The sequence below is a fragment of the Prionailurus bengalensis genome, chromosome D1 (genome assembly GCF_016509475.1).
Source record: "Prionailurus bengalensis isolate Pbe53 chromosome D1, Fcat_Pben_1.1_paternal_pri, whole genome shotgun sequence".
NCBI classification, from domain to species: Eukaryota; Metazoa; Chordata; class Mammalia; order Carnivora; family Felidae; genus Prionailurus; species Prionailurus bengalensis.
This window is the reverse complement of record NC_057346.1, coordinates 66,883,182-66,906,544: the sequence shown is the minus strand read 5'-3', so window position 1 is coordinate 66,906,544 and position 23,363 is coordinate 66,883,182. Positions and strand designations below refer to the sequence as shown.

Genomic DNA, 23,363 nt, shown 5'->3' with positions numbered 1-23,363 from the left:
TGTTTTATAGGAAATTAGTCTGCTGCCATATAAAAAATGATTTAAGAAGAACAGACTTGCTGAAGGTCTGGACAATACTAGTAGCTGTGGGAATGGAGAAGAAATAAGTTGAGCTGCGTTAGGTATCAAAAAGTGTAAATGGTGTCTTCCTATTAAATTGATGTTGTCTTTGGTTTTATGACTTACAGTATCTTCTCAAAAACAATTGTGAAAGGTGCCAAAAGGGCAGGAAAAATGACAATTGGGCGGCAGTATTTATTGAAGAGGAGGACAGGGACAATTATGGAAGAGAGAGTGAATCGTCCTGGGTGGAATGAAGAAGATGACGTATCAGGTATGTGAGAAGTCCTTTTTCCTTCATGACTCAGTTTTAGTCTTTCTTCTTATATGAGTAAGAATAAGAGACTCATGTCGTTTCCCTTAAACCTTGACTCACAAGAACCTAGATCTCATAAGAAGATTGGAGGCACTTACTAGCTTCTCATAATTGGAAAAAAAATATTTTATTTTCCCAATATTCCATTGTTCAGCTAAGATTCTGTTTAATTATGTTTCTCTGTTACTAAATCCACAGAGGCGGTTGGCCATTGTTACGTGGGTCTCGTCAAAGGGAGAAAGAAAGAAACCCCAGTGCATAGAGAATTTAGGTATAAAGTAATCCCCAGTACCTTGTCATTATGCAATAAGAATAAGGAAACAAGGACATTGGGTATTCAAAATTAAAGATTTGTGTTTGGAATGAGAACATTGTGGATACTCTTAATCAAAATGAAGGACCAAAGATGAAGGGATCCTTAGATGGTAAGAAAAAAAATGCCTACTACATATTCAAAAGAACAGAATCTGAGAAGCTAAGATTCTTCTCGGTTGGGAAAATAGAGGCAGAAAAACAGCCACAAAATGTCTGTTTTCTATTTCTTAACCCACTACAGAATATGCTTATGGAATTAACACTAGGGATAATCTGATCTAGTAGGAGGCAGGATGCCTTTGCACCCTTTTTCTTTTCAAGATCTTACAATCAGTCACCAGTAACTATACCACTACTACTTCTACTAATAATAATAGCAAAGAACCTTTTGAAGAAAGAAACCTCATGTTTTAAGAGATCACTGGCTAAAGGTCTCCATTTTAGTATGGGTAGCTACATACTCTGAGAGCAATGAACAGACCCACTATGTATTACTGAAACAACCATTTTTTGGAATTCTGGCCTCTTTACAGTCACATGGAAAGCATAAAAAATTATCCATCACTACTGATTCTTCTAATTTGAAGTTTTAATAATTACACAAAAGAAAAACTATTATTCTATGATAATAATGCCACCAAAACACCAAATTATATAATGTTCTGTGCTTCTCTGAAAATAAGAGGCCAACACAAAACTGATACCTGATGATATGTTTGCATTGTGAAGTTTACGAACTAAAATACAAAGTCTTGTATTTGTAGGGATAAGCTGTTAGGGTTTTTTTTTTTCTTTTTAAATGGAAGAGAGCCTTATTATTTCCCTTTAGGTTACATATCTTTGAGTACATATCCAAAAATTCTGAAACTTTAATTTGGTTTCTCTCACTGTAGAAATAAATAAAAAAGTAAATTAGGACAGTTCTTAACATGGACTTTTTTTTTCAGTTAGAACATAATGGTACCAATTAGGAATGTTAGGTTTTTTTTAAATCCTCCCCAAAATGCTTGATTATTGGGTAAATCCTTCCACATCTAAAATCTTAAGAGATTCTGTAACCTGTGATTGCAACATTGTGAGGGAGTTTCCCATGTGTACCACATCCTCTGACAAAATATTTTCCACAAAAAAAGTATAGTGTCTTGATACCCCTCTAAGAAAGGTCTTTTCCCACCAGTGAATTTCTGCTTAATCTAGAAATTTCTAATAAAAGTTTATGTTCTGAAAAGTTAACTGAAATGTGGATGATGAAGTTTGTGTAGAGATTATATTAAAGATAAATTTTACTGATGAGTTAGCTTCTGACAGAGTTTGAGTGTTTATTTTATAGAGTCCTAAATAGAAATCACTATACTTTGGCATTAGTAAACAAGCTAGATTGAAACAGAAAAATATGGCTAATGAATTCAAAATTATATTGTTTTTAGAAACTTTGAGTTAATTTCCCTGGCATTTTTTTAAAGTTTATTTATTTATTTATTTAAGTCAATTCTACACCTGGGGCACTTGCATGGCTCAGTCAGTTGAGCATCCGACTTTGGCTCAGGTCATAATCTTGCAGTTTGTGAATTCAAGCCCCACATCGGGCTCTCTGCCCCTCCATTGCTCATGCTCACCATCTCTCTCTAAACTAAATAAAAGCATTTTAAAAAAAAAAGAACCATGGGAATCTATCCCTGAAACCAAAAACACGCTGTACACACTGTATGTTAGCTGATTTGACAATAAATTATTGTCATAATTAAAATTGTTTTAATTAAAAGTTTTTTAATTAAAAACAAAAAGAAAGAAAGAAGGCTCTGCACCCAACGCAGGGCTCAAGCTCACAACCCCAACACCGAGAGTTGCATGCCCTTCCAACTGGGCCAGCTAGGCGCCCCTTCCCTGGCATTTTGAGTTAATTTCCCTCACATTTTGAGCTTCTGATATTTTATTTCTTGACTATCCATTACTGTTTTAATTTATGTTTGGACATAATGATTCTTCAAAGAATTAATATGATTTAAACTGTGACATACATAGTGCCTGTAGCCCTAATATAAAACTCTCTTGGTTTAAGAATCCTCTTCAGAGGGAAGATTTTAATCCTCTACTTTGAGCTATATCATTTTTTCAAAATCTGTTTCTGCATTCACAGTTTCAGATGATAGTGAACTCCCCACAAATACCACTCTGAAGGCCTCAGAGAAGTCTACAATGGAACAGTTAGTGGAAAAAGCTTGTTTCAGAGACTATCAGCGTTTAGGTTTGGGAACCATAAGTGGCAGCTCTTCTCGCTCAAAACCAGAGTATTTTCGAATCACTGCCTCCAACAGGATGTATTCACTCTGCCGGAGGTAAGTCTGTTAGTGGCCTCTAAAAAGACACCTTTCCTTTCTTCCATTTGAGTCTCGAATGGGCTATTTGTCTCCATAGCCCAGAGGGAGAAAAATGCCAAAAAACAGGAGCAAGATCTCCAGGGAAATGTGTGTTTAAGAGGTACTTTTTATACAGCATGAGTAAGCATCTCCTTGGCATTCTCAGAAGTATAATTATATTACTGAACAGTGCCTAGGTTAGATCAAAGAGTGAAAGGTAAAAGTTTTTGTCTCCTATATGATTTTTTCTTGTCTTTCTCTTCCCATTTGCATCTTTTCTAGCATCTATGCCTGAAGATAAGTTGAAATAAAAATAGGATTTGCCCAGGCAGATAGGAGAGATGAAGGTCTGCTGTAGGCTAGGGGTCCACAAACTTTTTCTTTAAAGGGCCAGATACTATATATTTTCAGTTTTGCAGGCCATATGGTCTCATTGCAGCTACTCAACTCTGCCAAAAAGCAGCCATAGATGGTAAGTAAATGAATGGGCAGGGCGTGTTTTGGCCCACGGGCTGTAATTTGTTGACCTAAGTGTAGGCAGGGTTTTCTTATGCTGTCTAATTAGAATATTTCCAAGGGAAAGTACTTAAAGAATGTAAATGAACATGTTTTCTTGTTTCTATTCTTGTCAGCTCTCACTGTTTCCTATATCAGTAAGGCCCTATTTCATGCTTTATATTTTTTAAAACTACATTCTGCCATGTACAAGTTTAATCATTTTCATCTCTGGGTAAGCTGTTTCCTTTGCATTCATAAATTCTTGCTTTGATTAAACAGAATAATGCTGTGAAAGCACTTTGTACATATTTTAGAAAGTTGTCTTAATGTTACTATTAGTTTCAACCCCACTGTTCTTAAAGAACTATAGATATCTCATTTTAAATGACAGTTTAAATTTATAAATACTTGGCCAACAGATGAAAAGGTACTCAACATCCCTCATCATCAGAGAAATGCAAATCAAAACCACAATGCAAACTGGTGCAGCCACTCTGGAAGACAGTATAGAGGTTTCTCAAAAAGTTAAAAATAGAACTACCATATGATCTAGTAATCGCACTATTGGATACTTAACCAAAGAATATGAAAACACTAATTCAAAAGGATATATGCATCCCTATGTTTATAACAGCACTATTTACAATAACCAAATTATGAAAGCAGCCCAACTGATGAATGGATCAAGAAGTATACACATACACACACACACACACATATGCACACAATGGAATATTACTCAGCCACAAAAAGGAATGAAATCTTGCCATTTGCAGCATAGATCTAGACAGTATAACATGGATGGATATAGAGAGTATAATGCTAAGTAAAATAAGTCAGTCAGAGAAAGACAAATACCATATGATTTCACTTGTGTGTAGAATATGTATTTCACTTATATGTAGAATTTAATAAACAAAACAAATGAACATAGGGAAAATAAAAGAGAGAGAGAGACAAACTAACAGACTCTTAGCTATAAAGGGCAGATGGTTTCCAGAGAGAAGGTGGGTGGGGGGACAGGTGAAATAGGTGAAAGAGATCAAGAGTACCTCTACCTTGATGAGCACTGTGTGGTGTATACAATTGTTGAATCACTATATTGTAACCTGAAACTAATTGAACATTATTTCAACTATACTGGAATTAAAATTAAGAAAAAGAAAAAGACCAAAGACATGCAGGATTGAGTGAGAGGTTTAATGTGATTGGTGCTTCTGTTGGAGATAATAGAGGAAATGCCAATATTAAAGAACTAACTGCAGGGAATTTTTCAGAATTGCTGAGAGAAACCAGTCCTCAGGTCCAGGAAGCCAAAATGAATCCAAAGCAAATAAGTCCTCATCTAGAGGTATTGAACTGAACCCGCAGAACATCTAAGAAGAGGACACCAAGCAGTCAGAGAAAAGAGAAAGTTCACCAAAACAGGAATAGCAATGATGAATGACATTTCAGTATCAACAAAGTAAGAAGGCAATGGAATCAAATCTTCAGTAAGCTAAAGAAAATAATCATCAACCTAGGTTGTACACACAACAAAAGTATTTTTCAAAAATAAGGCAATTAAAAGTATTTTCAGAAAAACAAAAACATATATAATAAAAAATACCATTATGAAACTTGAGAAACAAGTAGGAAATACAGTTTGAGATTTGGGCCAAATAAAAATTTTTCATTAAGTACTGAAAGATTGTGATTCTGTTGAGTATGCAATAATTTTCCTGGATACTCTATCCTTCTAATTAAATTCTTTTTGTAGATAGTGTAAGTCGTGGTGTCAAGGTGTAATGTCCTGCTGTTTGGGAAGCATGCTATCAAAATCCTGCCTGCCAGTGAGAAAACAGACCTCATTTCTCATTTTGATCTGTCAGAAACAAAATAAAATAACAGACCACTTATTAGAGCCCTTGTAATAAAATGTTTATAGTGATATAAAATAATATATATCCCTCAAATAATATATTAGGAAGAAAGGAATGGAATAATAAAAAATAATCCAAAAGAAGGCAGAAAGGAGAAAAAAGGGAACACAGAACAGATGGAACAAATAGAAAGCAAATGGTAAGATGGTAAATTTAAATTCAAATATATCAGTAATTACATTACTTATCAATTGACTAAATGTTCCAATTAAAAGAAAAATATTACCAGAATTTTGTTAAAGCTTTATGCTGCTTTAAAGGGAGATATCTAATATACAAGAATTCAGAAAAGTCGAAAGTAAGAGTACAGAACAAATACACCGTGCAAAACTGCCTTTTACAAAATCACACATGACAATTCATTATGACCAAGTGGAGTTTATTGTAAGAATACAAAACTGGCTTGAAAATTGAAAAACAATCAGTATAATTCACCATCTTAAAAGAATTAAAAAGAAAAAATATGTTGCATTACAGGAGGGGAATCAAAGCAGAAATGGCTACTGTGAGCCTGGTCCAAAGCATGCAGTGATGGAAGGTCCTGGAGACAGTACGTGGTGGGACAGCCAGACAGAAGATTCCTCTAGGCCAGAGAGGCAAGGGAAACTGTAGGGGCGTGTGATCCTCAAGCCCACCCCTCCCTCCTCCTATGGAAATTCGTGCGCAAAGCTTGAATATTTGCCTCTGGGGGGATCTCAAACTCAAGTGCAGAACTTGCAGAACAAGTGAACTGTGAAAATGGGGCAAAAACATTTCCAAATTGATAATTTTTTTTATTCCAAGAAAAAAAAGAAAAAAGAAAAATATAAATTCACTATATACAGAAAAGCACTTTATAAAATATAATGTACATTTATGATTTTTAAAAGAAGAATTCTTATCAACTTAGAAATATAAGGGAAGCTCCCTATCTAGTGTCTAAAAAATCCTACAGCATAAATTACTTTTTGAAAGTAATTGTAATTGAAAACTTTTACTCTGAGATCAGGACAAGGTAAGGATGCCCACTATCATGACTTCTACTCAGTGTCATACTAGAGGTCCTAAAAGGTGCCAAAAGACTAGAAAAAGAAACAATAAAAGGCATAAAGATTGAAAAGAAGGAAAACTATCATTACTCACAGATGACTTGCTTGTATACTTAGAAAATCTGAAGGAATCTACAAATAAACCTTTAAAATTAATACATGAATTTAGTTAGGTCCCTGGTACAAAATTATTATACAAGAATTAGTATATACATAGCAAAGGTAAATAATAAAAAAATGAAATTTTAAATGATGTTATTTTGGTACTGACACTACTTAGAGTAGCTCTAAAAAGCATTACTTAGGAATCACTCTAATGAAAGATATACAAGACCTCTATGTGGAACAGTCAGAACAATATTGAGGACCATTAAGGATATAAATAAATAGATATTTCATGTCCTTGGGTTTGAATACTCAGTACTTTAAAACTGTAATTTTTCAGGGCACCTGGGGTGGCTCAGTCAGCAAAGCATCCAACTTGGGCTCAGGTCATGATCTCACAGTTCATGAGTTTGAGGCCCACATTGGGCTCTCTGCTGGCAGCATGGAGCCTACTTTGGTTCCTGTTTCCCTCTCTTTCTGCCTGTCCCCAACTCATGCTTTCTCCCCGTTTCAAAAAATAAATAAAAACATTAAAAAAAAAAACCTTTAAAACTATAATTTTTCCAGAAATTGGACTATAGATTCAGTGCAGTCCCAATCAAAATTCCAGCAAAATGTTTATGGAAATTAAAAAGATGATTCTTTTAATATATAAAGAGTATATAAACTTTAATATATAAAGTTATATAAAACTTCAGAAGGTCAGGAATAGTCAGGATAGTCTTATAGAATAATACTGTAGGATATCTAGACTTTTTATAAAGCTACAGTAATTAAAATAGTATGGGATTGACACAAGGATAGTCAAACAGACCATTGGGGCAAAATAGGGAATATAAAACAGCTCAACATATATGGACACTTGATTTAAGGTAAAGTTAGCACTTAACAGCAGTCACTAAAAGATGTTTTTTCAATATGCTGGATATCCATATGAAAAAAAATTAATCTTGACTCCTGCCTTATACACAAAAATCAATTCCCACTGGTCTATGGGTCTACATGTAAAAGGTGAAAATAATAAAGCTTCTAGAAGATAGAAGAATATCTTCATAACCTTGAAGTAGGAAAAGATTGCTTAGGACAGGAAAAGCACTATCCATAAAATAAAAGACTGATAAATTAAGACCTTCTGTAGATATCAGAAGAACATCAGGAAACATTAAAAGAGTAAAAAGGCAATAAAAAATGGCAGGGGCCTTAAACCGGAACTTCACAAAAGAAGACATCCTGGTGGCCAATAAATATCTGAAAAGATGTTCAACCTATTAGTCTTTAGACAAATATAAATTAAAGTCCCAATGAGACTACTTTATACCTGCAAAAATGGCTAAAACTTAAAAGATTAACAATACAAAGTACTAGTAAAAATGTCAAGCAAGTGGAACTCTCATTTATTGCTTGTGGGACTATAAATTGGTTAAACAACTTTGGAAAGCTGTCTCGCAGTATCTGCTAAACATCTATGGACCATATGTGTAACCTGTTATTTGCCCAGAATTTCCAATAGAAATGTATATGTGCTCCCAAAAGACATCTACAGGAATGTTCATGGCAACATTTTTCTCACATAGTCAAAAACAATAAACTACTCAAAATCAACAATAGAAGAAGAGATAGTGTAATCACATAGTGGGATACTATACACAATGAAAATAAACTACAGCTATATGCAGTAGCATGGATGGATCTCACAAGCATACTGTTGACTAAAAGAACCCAGATACAAAAGAATAAATTTTATTTGTTCCTTTTATCTAAAATTCAGAAACAGAGAAAACTCATCCAGTTTTTTAGCAATCAAGGACAGTAGTAAATTTTGAGGAGGAGAGAGAAATAGTGATTGGAAAGAGATACAGGGGATCTTCTTGGATTTTGGTAATGGTCAATTTATTGAGCCAGGTAGTAATGATATGGATTTTTTTGTGTTAATTCATTTGTGTTTCAAGCTCCATGTTTAAAATACATGTCTTGGGGCACCTGAGTGGCTCAGTCAGTTAAGCATCCAACTCTTGATTTGGGCTCAGGTCATGATGTCATGGTCTTGTGAGTTTGAGCCCCACATGGACTCTGTACTGACAGTGTGGCATCTGCTTGAGATTCTCCTTCTGTCTCTGCCCCTCCCCCACTTGCCTCTCCCTGTCTCTCTCAAAATAAACTTTAAAAATAAATAAATAATTTTTTAATTAAAAAAAATAAAAGAAAATAAATGTCTTACCCCTCAACAAGTATGTTTCTGAGTCTTAGAAAATATCACAGTAATAACCTCCTTTTGGGAGGTTATTAATATGAAATCTCTTTAGTGTAATATTTCTTTTTTTTTTTTTTTTAATTTTTTTTTTCAACGTTTATTTATTTTTTGGGGGACAGAGAGAGACAGAGCATGAACGGAGGAGGGGCAGAGAGAGAGGGAGACACAGAATCAGAAACAGGCTCCAGGCTCTGAGCCACCAGCCCAGAGCCTGACGCGGGGCTCGAACTCATGGACCGTGAGATCGTGACCTGGCTGAAGTCGGACGCTTAACCGACTGCGCCACCCAGGCGCCCCTAGTGTAATATTTCTAAATAAACTAAAGGAAATGACTCTGAAACCTGCCTATCTTCTTGTGCTTCCTATTCTAAAAAACAATGTACTTTGTTTTGTATTTTCCCAGTGTCATATCCTGTAACTTTATGAGCTAATCTTTTCTTTAAAATTATCAACATGTAGTGTCAATAAAATATTTAAACTTATTTTGACCTTTGAACATACTGTTCTCATAACCAAAAATCATTTGGTTTTGATTTTTAGTTCTTTCACCATCTCAGGCAGACAAATGTTAGTGTGCTCTATTCTCAGCTGTTGCTGCAGCAGACTAATGAGTTGACAATTTGACTTGTCATCCTCATAAAGTTGCTATTAATCCACTAATCTTACAATCTATATTTCAAGTTGACAAAAAGTAGTGTGTAAGACAAAGGAAATCATTAGTTTAACAGAGGCCTTTTTAGTAATTCTATAGAGCATTTTTCTTTTTTTTTTTTTAATTTTCTTTAAGTTTATGTATTGTGAGAGGGAGAGAGAGAGCAGAGAAGGAGCAGAGAGGGAGACAGAAAATCCAAAGCAGGCTCTGTGCTGTCAGCGCAGAGCCTGACTCAGGCCTTGATCTCACAAACCATGAGACAGTGACCTGAGCAGAAATCAAGAGTCAGACGCTTAACCGACTGAGCCACCCCGGCGCCCAACACAAGATTTTTATTTTTTTTTTTTATTTATTTTATTTTTGAGAGAGAGAACACATGAACGGGGTAGGGGTAGAGAGAAAAGTAGACAAAGGATCCAAAGCAGGCTTTGCGCTGAGAGCAGAGAGCCGGACGCAGGGCTCCAACTCATGAACCGTGACATCACGACCTGAGCCAAAGTCAACACTTACCCGACTGAGCCAACCAGGCACCCCAGAATTTTTATTTTCTAGGCTTAGGTTATTCCACCTGCAGTATCATTGAAGGGGGCTTATTTCAAAAAAGGCTACGGATTAGTGGATAAATTAGCTATTTTCACTATCTAGGGCTTTTTTTCTCAAACCCTGAAGAACTGAGTTAAAACTAAGTTCCATGTTTAAAATACACGTCTTGGGGCACCTGAGTGGCTCAGTCGAGTTAAGCATCCAACTCTTGATTTTGGCTCAGGTCACGATGTCATGGTCTCCTGAGTTTGAGCTCCACATGGACTCTGTACTGACAGTGTGGAGTCTGCTTGAGATTCTCCCTCTGTCTTTGCCCCTCCCCCACTTGCACTCTCCGTGTCTCTCTCAAAATAAATAAACTTTAAAAACAGTAGCGGCACCTGGGTGGCTCAGTTGGTTAAGCGTCGACTTCAGCACAGGTCATGATCTCGCAGAGCCCCACATCGGGCTCTGTGCTGACAGCTCAGAGCCTGGAGCCTGCTTCAGATTCTGTGTCCCCCTCTCTCTCTGCCCCACCCCTGCTTGTGCTGTGTCTCTCTCTTTCAAAAATGAATAAACATTAAATAAATAAATAAATAAATAAATAATTTTTAAGAAATAAATAAAAGAAAATAAATGTCTTACCCCTCAACCAGTATGTTTCTGAGTCTTAGAAAATTACTGTGATACTATGATACTCATGTTCTTATATTCTCTCTCTCCCTATCTCCCCATTTCTTTCCCTTTCTCTCTCCCATTCCCACTCTCTCACCCCATTCATTCTTTTTCTCCTTTCCATGTCCCTGAAGCTATCCTGGCCTTTTGGTTGTACCTCAAGCTGTACAAGACAGTAGTTTACCAAGAGTCGCCCGCTGCTATCGACACAATCGCCTGCCTGTTGTATGTTGGAAGAATTCAAAAAGCAGTACCCTGCTTCTCCGATCTGGAGGATTCCATGGGAAGGGAGTGGTTGGTCTTTTCAAATCTCAGAACTCCCCTCAGGCAGGTAAGCATCTCTGTACAGCACAGTTGTGATCCTTTCATTTTAGAGAATTCCTAAAAATAAAGGAAGTGATATCTGGGAGTATCAATTGTGCCCTTATATCAGGCCTTCTCTCGCATACAGACTTCTCCACGGTGCAATATGAAACATGTACTATTTGACAATGTGCGTTTCCACCTTGAATTTGGCATCTTGCTAAATATGTCTGTCTATATTTGTATTTTAATATAAATTATCATAATAGCCTTTTGTTCTAGGCTATTTTTTTTAATTTTTTTTTTCAACGTTTATTTTTGGGACAGAGAGAGACAGAGCATGGACGGGGGAGGGGCAGAGAGAGAGGGAGACACAGAATCGGAAACAGGCTCCAGGCTCTGAGCCATCAGCCCAGAGCCTGACGCGGGGCTCGAACTCACGGACCGCGAGATCGTGACCTGGCTGAAGTCGGACGCTTAACCGACTGTGCCACCCAGGCGCCCCTGTTCTAGGCTATTTTTATTTCAGCAAACCAAACTATCCACAGATGGAAACTAGAGTATACTAATCTTTTCTCTTTCCTTCTGGGGAGCATCCAAATATATTTAACAGCTTCAGAGGCAAGTAGGGATTCTCTGACCCATGTAATATGAGATATTTTATCTCATTCCTACAAGTAACATGCACGCACACAAACAAGTCCACAAACCAATGACCAAAATGCTGCCTTAAAAGAAACTCTCAAGAAAAGAATATTTTAGGAAGCTAGAAGAAGGCCAACTTAAGAAAGCAGATAGTACTACTGTCTCTTTTTCTGAGGATATTTTTAAGTACTATGTCTGAGGTCTTGAAGTCAGTCAGAAGCTATATTTTGCAGGCCTTTCCCATAATTTCTAGCTTATAGTAAATGTTCAGTAAAATTAAACAAAAGACCACCAACATATCAGATCCAATTTAGGGATGGCTGTGTTCTTAACTCTTTGGAAATGAGGTAAGTCAAGTTCTGTGGTTCAGCGGGTAGAACCATGTGCTTTTGACATCTCTTCTTTATTCTCGTCCATTTCCCTCCTGAAAGTTAAAAGTTGGCTAGCGTATCTTTGATCATTCAGCTGAGGGCAGCACACACACAACATCATCATCATCATCATCATCATCATCATCATCATCATCATCATTATCCTGCCTGTCTTGGAGTCTCAACACTAGTATAATTAAAGGCAATTTGTTTTTAACTATTTCGACACTGAGGAATCCTCCCAAGCCACATAGTGGATATAACAGAACACAGCATATGTAAGTTACATAAAGTGAGGGAATCATTTCGGGAGCATTGATGGATATATCACTGATCATTGATGACTATGTTAATTTTTTCATTGGAAAAAGTTGAAACTATTTTATTCACTGGTTTCTGATTTTTTAATCTAATATAAATTTGCTGTATTCCATATTTTTGAGCTCACACATATGCTCACATTTTAATGTCTTTGAAATTGGGATACATCTTAAAATTGATGTGATCAGAGAGTTGTCATAGTTTAAATGGAAGAGTTGTTTTTGTTTTTAAGTTTATTTATTTATTTTTGAGAGACAGAGAGCACAAGCAGGGGAGGGGTAGAGAGAGAGAGAAGGAGACACAGAATCTAAAGCAGACTCCAGGCTCTCTAGTGGTCAGCACAGAGCCCAATGCAGGGCTCAAACTCATGAACTGTGAGGTCATGACCTGAGCTGAAGTCAGACACTTCACCAACAGAGCCACCCAGGCACCCTTTAAATGGAAGAGTTTTTAATTCTTAGTACATAAAATAATGGTGCATCTTATAATTTATGACATCTTAGAGTTCATAAAATATAATAATGGCACCTTAAAGTTTATAAAATATAATTATGCTAATTTTTTCTTCAGGATGTAAAAAAAGTTGTTTATATCTGTTGTCTTTCTAATGAGTCCCCCATGATGCCTCTTTAAAGTGCCTGGGCCAATTTTAGTGATTCTTTGTTCCACACAAACCAGCTCAGACGCCCTCCAACCCAGAATTGTTCTGACATTTGTTTCCCTCTGTGCATACACAGAGGCATTCCCTCTCTGCCCTTCTCTTAGAAGGACTAGGGAATCTGGCAGTGGCTGTTGCTACCTTCTCCCCATCTTCCTCCACTCTTCCTGCAACAGACTCCTACAAGTTCATGTGCCCTGTTAGGCCTTTGTGGCAGAATTAGAAGAAAACTACTGGTATGGGTGCCATTCTGGGATGCCTAGGGAACCCATTCCATCCTCTGCTCTCAAACAGTGGTATGGACAGGATAACTACACCAATTCTTGGAAGGACAGCCCTGTGCTGGTTTTCCAGACCTAGGCTCTTTCTGGGAGGATAGCAGAGCCATCTCCGATGATGATGCAAGAAAGAAGTAGGTGTGGTGAAACCAGTATCATAGGAGGATAGCCATTTAATAGTTTACAGCTGTAAATGGGACTAGTTTCTATATTTGGGTGTGGTAATTTGAAGATACACAGAAAGAATAAGATAGGTAGGTAGGTAGGTAGATGTCTTAACATAGAGACAGTTTGTTTTATTCACTATCTTTTTCTTTTATAGCTCCTACCTCCTCTTTAGAATCTTCCAGTAGCATAGAACAAGAAAAATACTTGCAAGCCTTACTGAATGCAGTTTCTGTCCAACAGAAACTCAGTGGCAATAACACCCTTACTGTCAGACCAGCACTTGCTCTGTCTCCAGGTAAGATTTGATAATACTTTTCTTCTTGACAACTATGAAAGCTTCATTCCTTGGGTTAGTCTCTTCAGTTATTTATACTGTTCCTTCAGTATGACCCCTTGAAGTTTTACCCTATGGGACTATAACTTTAGCTCCTTTTACCTAAAAATCAACATACCACTGTTAATGTCTAGTAACAGTAACCAAATGTGGAGATTCAATTATTTTCTTTTTAAAAGAATAATAGGAGTGGGGAACATAAATAAAGTCATCTCTTTTTTCTTAGAATCTATTTTACATAGACTTTAAAGTATTATTACAAAGTGGAATGTATAAGTTGAACACCTGATTATTAAATGCTTATGTAGTAAATCATCATGTATAAATTTGAAATTCCTGAAATTTCTGCAAGCTTTTATGATTTGTAGTACAGTTTGTTTTCATTAGATTTGGATGAAGCCATTAAGACTTGTACTAATATTCTGTTTCAGTTATCATGTGATGGAACCCCAAAGGGTTCATGTAGAGGTAACCCTAATGTGTTAGACACAGGAGCATGTGACTTGAAAAGTTGGTCTCCTTGGCTTAATCAGCTATTTGAATTAGCTCAACATAAGCAGAAAGTGGCTTTTCTTGTAAAGTAACACCATGCATGCCTTGCTTCATTTATCATTAAATTCTCTGATTGCACTTGCCAAACCTAACTCTCTATAATCTTGCAAATGTGTGTATCTCTGAGGAAATAGTAACAGTGCCTTGTTATCTCTATTAAAGCTTTGGGTACTTAAAAAGTACAATGTTTGGCAGCAATTAGACATGCTACACATGAAGATAACTTTTTGTCATTTGAGTAATGTTAACCTGAACGACATGGTTTTTGTTCTTCTTTTTGGCTGACTTTCAGGGACTGAAAGGAGGACTTCAAGAATGTCCACTGTGCTTAAGCAGGTAGTGCCAGGACATTTGGATGTAAACCCATCCAATAGCTTTGCTCGAGGAGGTTAGTAAGATTGATTTTATAACTGAGCACTGATACAACCTTAAAATTAGAAAACTTTACTCTAGATAGTGATACTCTAAATCAACTAATTATGGTTCAAATTGTTCTTAATTACCCTTTTCGAAATAAATGGTCTAATTTGTTACTGGTGTTGTGGCAGATGAGTTTAGCTGCATGGGACAAAATGTATAATAATTGCTGAAATCTTAGCTATTGATGATTTTGGAAGCAGTGGGAGGTGAGGGGAGCGTGTCTAAGTGGTCAGCCCCATGAATACTCCACAATGCTTCAGGTTTGCAGGGTAGAAAGGCTGATCACCGAAGCATAAGCAGCTAGAGAGAAGTAATCCCAGACTCCAAGAGTTGTGCTTCCCCAATGCCTGTAATTTTTACTCCTGTTCTCTGAAATGCTAGTTTAGGGAACAGAAGAGAATGATATCCAGGTTACTCTTTTTTTCCCTCTGGGCTTTTTAGCTTTTGGCATAAGGAAATAGAGAAAGGCCTGTATTTGCTCTTCTAGCCCCAAAGGAGGTCCACTTTGGTATCTGGAGATTATGTGAGATTCTTTTACTTTTCAGAGGTAATTACAGAGCAAGTATCTTGATTGTAAAACTTCCTATTTTACAATGGATTTATATAATCTTGGGCTTTTTCTCTCACGTCTATGCGATGCTGAATCCCCTTGAAAATTTACCAAGTGAATGATCCAAGTTCTGCTTGAACATCATCAGTAATGGGAAACTCATTTCTTCCTAAAAGTAGTCCCTTGCATTTGTAAGCAACTCTTTATTTGTTAGAAAATTCTTTCTCATATTGATCGAAAAATCTGCTCCTATGTAACTTTGCATAATCTGCCCTCTACAGTCAGAAAATTCTAAATCTTAATCTCCTACATGCCAGCCCTTCAGATTTAAAAACTGATCTGATCTTTTCTCTCTGAGAGCTTCCATTAACTCCAAATATCCCTAATTGGAACAGTTGCATTCCACTCACCATCTTTGTCACTCAGTGAACTCTCCACGGATTTGAACTCATGCAGCCTAAGATTACATCAGATATGAGGATGGCCCCATCATTAGATTGACCCACACTGAGATTAATATCACTTGAAATCTCTTCCCATGTGCTATTGTTCTTAACAATATACAGTACTAGCCTTGAGGGTTGGTTTTCGAACCTAAATGTACTACATACTATACCTACAAAATTCCATCTTGTTTTACATGGACTATTGTTTTAGACTTTGGATCCTAATTCTGTCTGCCTCTGTATTAGACATTTTCCCAAGCCTCTTCTCATGCATCAGTTTGATCTCTGCTGTCATGTAATTTGTTGTTTAAAAATATTAAACAGCCAGAGCTAAGGGCAAAAGTCTTCATCAAACTAATATAGAAGCTTCCCTGAAGAAAGAGATTGATCTGTTAATATATACCAGTTCAACCTCACCTGACCCATATTTCTAAATCTCTGCCAATCTCTTTAATTTGGTATTTTCCAGTCTTTCCAAGTATTAATTATATCACAAAAGATTATATGGTTAGTTTACCATGACTCATTATAAGAATTAGTGCTTTTTCCTAAGTAATCACAAATTATTCACTAGTATCCATTCTAGAATTTAGTTCAGAATCAACATACAGGAAAGCTTTATTTTACAAAATTCACTTTTTTCCCTTTTGAAAAACCATATTACTATGCACATCTCCTAGCAGTCATATTGGTTCTTTAGATACTTTTTTCCCACCTCATCAAAATGTTCTGTAATTACAGGATTTCCTAATAGCTTTCAGCCTTTTTCACTCATCTTGTGAATTAGTGAAATAAAGGTCACTGTATTAGTTTTCTAGGGCTACCTTAACAAAGTGCCACAAACTGGTTGTCTTCAGCGACATTTGTCTCATCATTTTCTGGAAGCTAGAAGTTCAAAATCAAGATGTTGTCAGGGTTGGTTCCTTCTAAGGACAATGAGGCAGAATCTGTCCCATGCCTCCCCTCTAGTTTTTGGTAGCTCACTAGCCATCTGTGGCTTTCCTTAGTTTGTAGAAGCATCACCCAGGTATCAGCCTTCATCTTTTCATGATGTTCTCCCTCTGTGTCTGTCTCCAAATTTTCCCTTCATATAAGGACACTGATCATATAGAATTAGGGTTCCATCGCCCTCCAGTATGACTTCATCTTAATGAATTACCTCTGCAATAACCCTATCTCTAAATGAGGCAACATTCTGAGGTGCTGGGCATTAAGACTTCAACATATGAATTGGGGTGGAGGCACACAGTCATATATAGCTTTATAGCTTTATAACCCATTATAGTCCTACATAGCTTTCTTTGGAATTTTTTAAATACCATTGTTTTAAAGTTTAAGATACAGGCCTCGTTCTTCTCATTTCTTTCTTGGTGAATGTGAACTAAAAGATAGTACAGTGACTTTCTCCTAAGATTCCTGCCTAGTATTTCTGTTTCCCAGAGCTCCTATCCAAATTTGGCCCAATATTGCAGTTCCCCTTATTGCTTTGTTTAGCATCTGCAAGTTTATATGGCCAGCAAGGCATGTCAGCAGTTTTTCCATGCTCTGCTCTTGAGTTTTCCCTTTGTCAACTTCATCAAGGACACATTATTTATTCCTCCATTTGGCCAGATGACTTGTAATATAAATTTCAGACGCAAAATGGTCTCATCTTCTATGTTAGCACCTAAGGCTCATGGACATTCACCAATGTGTTTCACCTACATTATCTTCTCTTTTTTAATACTGGACTCAGACTCAGCCTTTTTTATACAAGGGGATCCCCACTTGTGGTTACATTCTAATCATGAGTTTATTCTTTGCTATTCTCAAAAGTACCTAAAAAGCTGTATTTACCTCTTAGGATCAAAATCTCCCATTTAATTTCTGATCCATTCTAGGCATAATGAGGTCATAATTATTATTTCTGACACCCTTCCCAAATATTTTCTTCTGAAAATTATTGTGAACTTACTGCGTTTCCTCATGATAGTTTTTTGCTCCTAACCAGATACTCATCATTCTGGTATCTTAAACTAGGATCCAGAAACATATATCTTACTCTTTTATTCCATCTCCTAATTCCTCAATGCCAAAGCCTCCCAGATCTTCCAAGGTCCCAGTGGTTAACTGGAAGATGAGATACTGCTGTTTCCTGGTGTCTTCAACTTCTCTGATCCCTAGAGCTGCTTCCTTTGTCTCTTCCAACAGGGTCATTCCTCCTCACATTGAATACCAGGAATGGACTGGGCAAGCAATTTGGGAAGTCTTAGAAGATTCCCTGTTTAACATGACCATGACAGGCAGACACTCACTCACATAGGCCAGGGCCAGACTAGGTGTGGATGTTTCCACACCCTGCAAATAGTTCATTTCCTCTTTCCTACCCTCAAGGAGAGTCTCTTCATTTTTCCAGATAGTGAGGCACCACTTCTCCAGAAATTCCTCATCCACCCTGTATGGAAAGAGCCTCCTAGTTCTAAATTTTCCTCCTAACCTTCTCCTTTTTCTCTTCTATGTATCTTTACTCTTTCATCATGATAGAGTCTTAGGTACGGGTTTTTTCCTTAGGTTATTTTCACTGTGTGCCTTTCTCACTCTGCTGATAAGCCAGAGTTCAGACTGACTTCCACCTTCTCCTTTACCCTCTTCTCAGTCAGGGTGACCACTTTGCATTCTGTGTGCATGTTGATGAGTTCCTAAGTCAGGGGAAGCAACCTTTTTTACACAAGAACCAGTGAAGGAAAAGTGAGGATGTGAATAGAACACATTGCTTTTCATTTAGAATTAAAATCATTTTTGAGGCCCATGGGGAAAAATACATATACTTACAACTTGGATAAATTATTTTGTTGACTACAAAAATGTCATGAGGAAATCAATACTACTACCTCTTAAAAACAAAAGTATAGCAGCTCAGTATATTTGAGAAGTAGCCACATGGAGGCAGCCTTTTAATTTTCCATCCTTTACATTTCTGTGGCCCTTCAGTTTCTCTACATGTAATATTTTATCCTTGTAATAATCTCTAGGATATGTGTTTTAAGAGGCTCTGAGAAATGAAGTGACTTGGCCAAGATCACGTAGCAAATAACAGCATAACTGGTACTGGGATTGGTTCAGTCCATTTCAATACAGTATTCACTGACTATAGCTTGTACCTCATACACATGGATAAATTCAGTACCCATCCCCACATTCCACCCGAGCATCTTTCCTCCCCTCCTTGGCCTGAACACCAGTGCTTTGAACACCAGTGCATTCCCATCAGTGGGGTGAACTGCACCACTTCTTCCCTGAAGCAATCCCCTCAGCCAGCCCCTGCTGGACAGCCCCAGAGCCACTTGGTTCCTTACATGACAAAACACTTACATTCAAATTCAAACTATAGCACTACCACTTAATGTGTGGTATTAAGCAATTTAGGAAACCTCTCAATGCTCAGGGTCCTCATCTGTAAAGTGCAGATAATAAATAGTATTAGCTTTAGAGTATGAGGAATAAGTGAAATATCTGTAAAACACTTAGCTTAGTAACTGATTCATAATAGGAACTCAGTAAACGTTAGTTCCATGATTATTGTTGTTGTTATTAGTTATACTTGCCTAATACTCTACTGAAATAGGAGAAAAGTCTACATTTGCATTTAAATTGCCTTAAGCCAGGTTGCTCTACATAGGCCTAGGGCAAGAAGATAGAAGGTAAATATGCTCTAGGTCTAGGCCAAAAACTAACAAACTTTTTTGATCATGATCATAGTTAAAAATACATTTTATATTATATTACAGTATATAAGTATTATATCAGGTAATACTGTCACGGGGCAAAATGTATATATACTAAAACAAAAGTTTCATGAAACAGTATCTATACCACATGCAGTGCACATAGTATTTTCAAATTCTAATCTCACTTTTTTGAAAATACCAACTTGACCTAGTAAAGTGATGACTAAAACCATTAAGGGGGACCCTACAGCTTGGGAAAAAACCTGACTCCAAGCCAGTAGTACATGGTCAGAACAAGTATTTGACACCTAGGAAACACTCAGGAAGCTAAGTAGACCTTACCACCAAAGCACTAGCGTAATCCCCATTGGATTACAGTTCTCAAAGCCCTCTGCTGGCCCCATGTCCATACAGCCCATTTTCTTATTGCTGATTTTCTGCTATGTGATAAATACTTGGCAGTTTTTCATTAATGAGCCTCTATAATAATAATTATATTATTAATCAGAGCAAATAATCAGGGCAGATAATCAGAGTTGAAGATATACTAGAAGGACCACAACAGCTCATAATGTATCAATTTTCAAAAAGAAAATAATCAACAAATGTGTTTAATACCTATAAATTAGGCTTTTAGCATGGATACAAGAATAAATATGATTAGGGCCCTACCCTTTGGATCGCAAAATCTAGTAGAATAAAATGTGCTAATAATCACAATGCAATGTGATCACAGTTCAAGTAGAGCTCTCTACAAGCCTGGGGACAGTGAAGAAGGCACTTCCTAGGAATTCACATTGTTCCTGGATCTTAAGGGATAAGGAGTTTGTCAGGTAAAGAAATGTGAAAAGTAGTTCCAGGTAGAGAGACTAACATGTAAACGTGGTATATGTTCAGGGAACAGTATCTCACAATCAGGAACCAACCACTAAAACTTCACTATAAGTATTTAGTGTCCCATATTCCAATCGGGAAGCTCAAAACCTTGGCAGAAAGGAGAGCAGGTGGGCAGCACACAGGAAGCCTTGTGCTTTTACCATGTTGTCCCATGGTCTTTGTTCTGTCTTGCAATAGAATTCCCTGTGTGCAGTCAGCCAGCACCTTCACAACCCTTAGCTTTCTGAATTCCTTTGGCCACTAAAGCCATTATTGCCCTTCATTTTCTGCTTCCAGAGAAGTGAGACAGAAATGAAGTAACGCTGCTAATGATTTTTCTATTATCAAATTATGTCATATGCAGCTTTGCAATATATAGCTTAATAATACTGTTGTTAAAGTTTTCAATCCTGAATAAATACAGAGTCATTTTCCTTAATTGACTTGAGCAGTTCCTTTGCTCAGGAAATAATGTCATTAACTGTAACCTACTGTTCATCGCTTTTGTTACTACCAGGCTAAGTTTGCCTTACTCACGAAGCACTTTTTTTCTGTCGGGAAAAAACAATTATTACTCAAATTACAAAAGTGTTATCTCTAATACTGCCTATCATTTTGGTGCAAGTAGGGATTTTAGGAGGAGTCGTGACTTCAATCATCACAAGCTGTATTTTTTAGTGGCATTGGGTATTGTCACAGGATCATGAATTTTTGTTTCTCATAACTGTATTAAAAATAAATGTAATTTCAAAATGACAAGAAAAAAAGAAGATAGTGTGGCAATGCTTGATGCTCTACTGCAAAAATATGCCCTTAGTTATTCCAAATGGTTACTGGAGCTTCATTCCTGATGTGATAACCTTGCTCAAAGAACCAACGTGCTGTACAACACGTAGCATTTGCCAATAAATCAGCCTCCTTAAATACTAGGGCCAATGCATTCCTAACATTTACCCCCTTCTAAATTCCTTAATTTTATTATATAAATTTGTTTCTTGCCAAATGACAATCTTCAAAAGCGTGTTCCATTTGGTATAATTTGTTAGTGGCGCTCTGCTGTGCTGTCCATTTCATTGTGCTTATAATACTTATAATCAGGTGCTGAAATTTCATTTAACAGGTGCTCAGTTCATCTATTTTGTGTGACTGTGCAGCTTTTTATTTGTTAATTGCAGTTTCTACTTTTATTATATTTACATTTTCCCCCTATGTTAACTCAAGTTCAAAAATTAAATAACCTATTCTTCTCTTACTCAATTTGCTCTGATGTTTGCTGCTATCTACATTTCATTCCTCCTTCTGTCTTTAATCTTACTTACCAGTGCATGGGTACAGAGATAAATGTTTTATTCAGTCAAACCCCAAATCTTCAACTAAGGGAAGAATCCATAATCAAGGTACTGTATTATCTGTCCTAATGTGTCACTCTTTTGAACCATCTTCATCTGGAAGCATACTTGTTACAAGTAACCTTTTTCACATTTGTTTGTCAAATTATGTCCTTTATTTTTATCCACATTCTGAATTTGCTCTGTGATTCCATTTATAAACACTTGCCATAATATCTAAGACAAGCTTATAATTCATGTTAAGCTAATATCTGAAAAACAAATCCATTAAACAAAACCTTTTCTTGGGAACTGGTCTCCTGCCCCTATAAATGCTTATAAAGAAAGAAGCAGATGAGACAGACATTATTATGGTGACTTTCAGTCCCCTAGAAACATGACTTGATTTGGCAAATATTAAAGCTTCTCAAAGAGTCTTTCTAAGTCTAGAGAAGGAACCCCACTATAGACAAGCAGTGATAGTGTCCTATACCCCAATGACCCTATCACCAGCATGAGCGCCGTAGTCTATGGGCATTTATAAGGGGCTCTGTTATTTTGAAGGTACTACAGTGCTGGTCAAGTTTGAGGCTTAATATTTGCCTTTGTGTTTGAATATTGAATATTTAGTAGAAATGCAATTTTTCTAATTAATATAATTAAGGTCCATTTATAACATGAGATTCTTCTAGTAACTTAGCTTTGGCCTTTCCCTTAGAAGACATCTGCTTTTGACTGTAAATTTTAAATAAAGCCTCCTACGTATCAGTGAAATGCGCATTACTAAATTTATAACTTCTATTTTTCATGGATACTGGGACAAAGAGACTAGAATCTATCTTTACTAATTTAAAATTATGTCATTTGGGCATGACACACAAATATTCTAGATCCAGCCTCAGATTTTAGTAGGTATAGTAAAGTTCTAATTTATTACTTAATCTAGATTCCTTGTTGCATTGACTGACTAAAGCAGAAGAGTGTTCCTTACTTCTTTCATGAAACCCTGAGAAACTGAGTCACTCCATGTTTTCACATTGTTGCCTTCTGCCTGCATTTTTTGTTTCCCAGTGTCCGTGCACTCTTTCTATTTGTGATCTCAGCATTTACTTATAAATACTGACTTTACATCAAAATACAAAAAATGGGATTGACTTGGGTGACTTGTTAGCTCCTTCCAACCCTAAGATTGTGTGATTTGGAAATGCTGTATTAAATAATGCTTATATTTGCAAAAGTAAACAACAAATGACCGGTATGATCCATGATTACTTAGGTGAATTAACTTGCTATTACCTCTAAAATTGTCCCTACAGAGCATACATCTTTTTCCCTATTCAGTGGCATTCCCACATCAGGTTATCTCACTCCATTATTTTGGCTTTTGTGAAGGTGTTTGGGCAAGTCTTCGCTCTAGCACTCGCCTCATCAGCTCTCCAACATCTTTCATTGATGTTGGCGCCCGGCTGGCAGGCAGGGACCACTCGGCCTCCTTTAGTAACAGCACCTACCTGCAAAACCAGCTCTTGAAACGCCAAACGGCCCTTTATATATTTGGTGAAAAGTCGCAACTAAGGGTAAGATTTCTTTTTCTCACTTAGAAACTTTATGGATACACAAAGGCAGTCTATAAAACTTATCTCAAACAGCTTTCCTAGAAATTTCATTTTACAGCATAGATTCTTAATCTGGAGTTAATAATCTC

General features: G+C 36.7%; 1 protein-coding gene across 4 annotated transcripts in view; it reads left to right on the top strand.

Annotated features, from left to right (window-relative positions):
• Window positions 1-23,363, top strand: part of SBF2 (SET binding factor 2) — a 505,713-nt gene that overhangs the window by 447,151 nt on the left and 35,199 nt on the right. For 3 of the 4 annotated variants that reach the window (XM_043580629.1, XM_043580628.1, XM_043580626.1), the window contains 6 exons: window positions 189-334; window positions 2,829-3,027; window positions 10,836-11,032; window positions 13,600-13,740; window positions 14,624-14,719; window positions 23,051-23,235. In XM_043580629.1, coding sequence (XP_043436564.1) covers window positions 189-334; window positions 2,829-3,027; window positions 10,836-11,032; window positions 13,600-13,740; window positions 14,624-14,719; window positions 23,051-23,235 — 964 coding nt within the window. The remainder of the gene's footprint in view (window positions 1-188; window positions 335-2,828; window positions 3,028-10,835; window positions 11,033-13,599; window positions 13,741-14,623; window positions 14,720-23,050; window positions 23,236-23,363) is intronic. The other variant, XM_043580627.1, reaches the window with a different exon arrangement.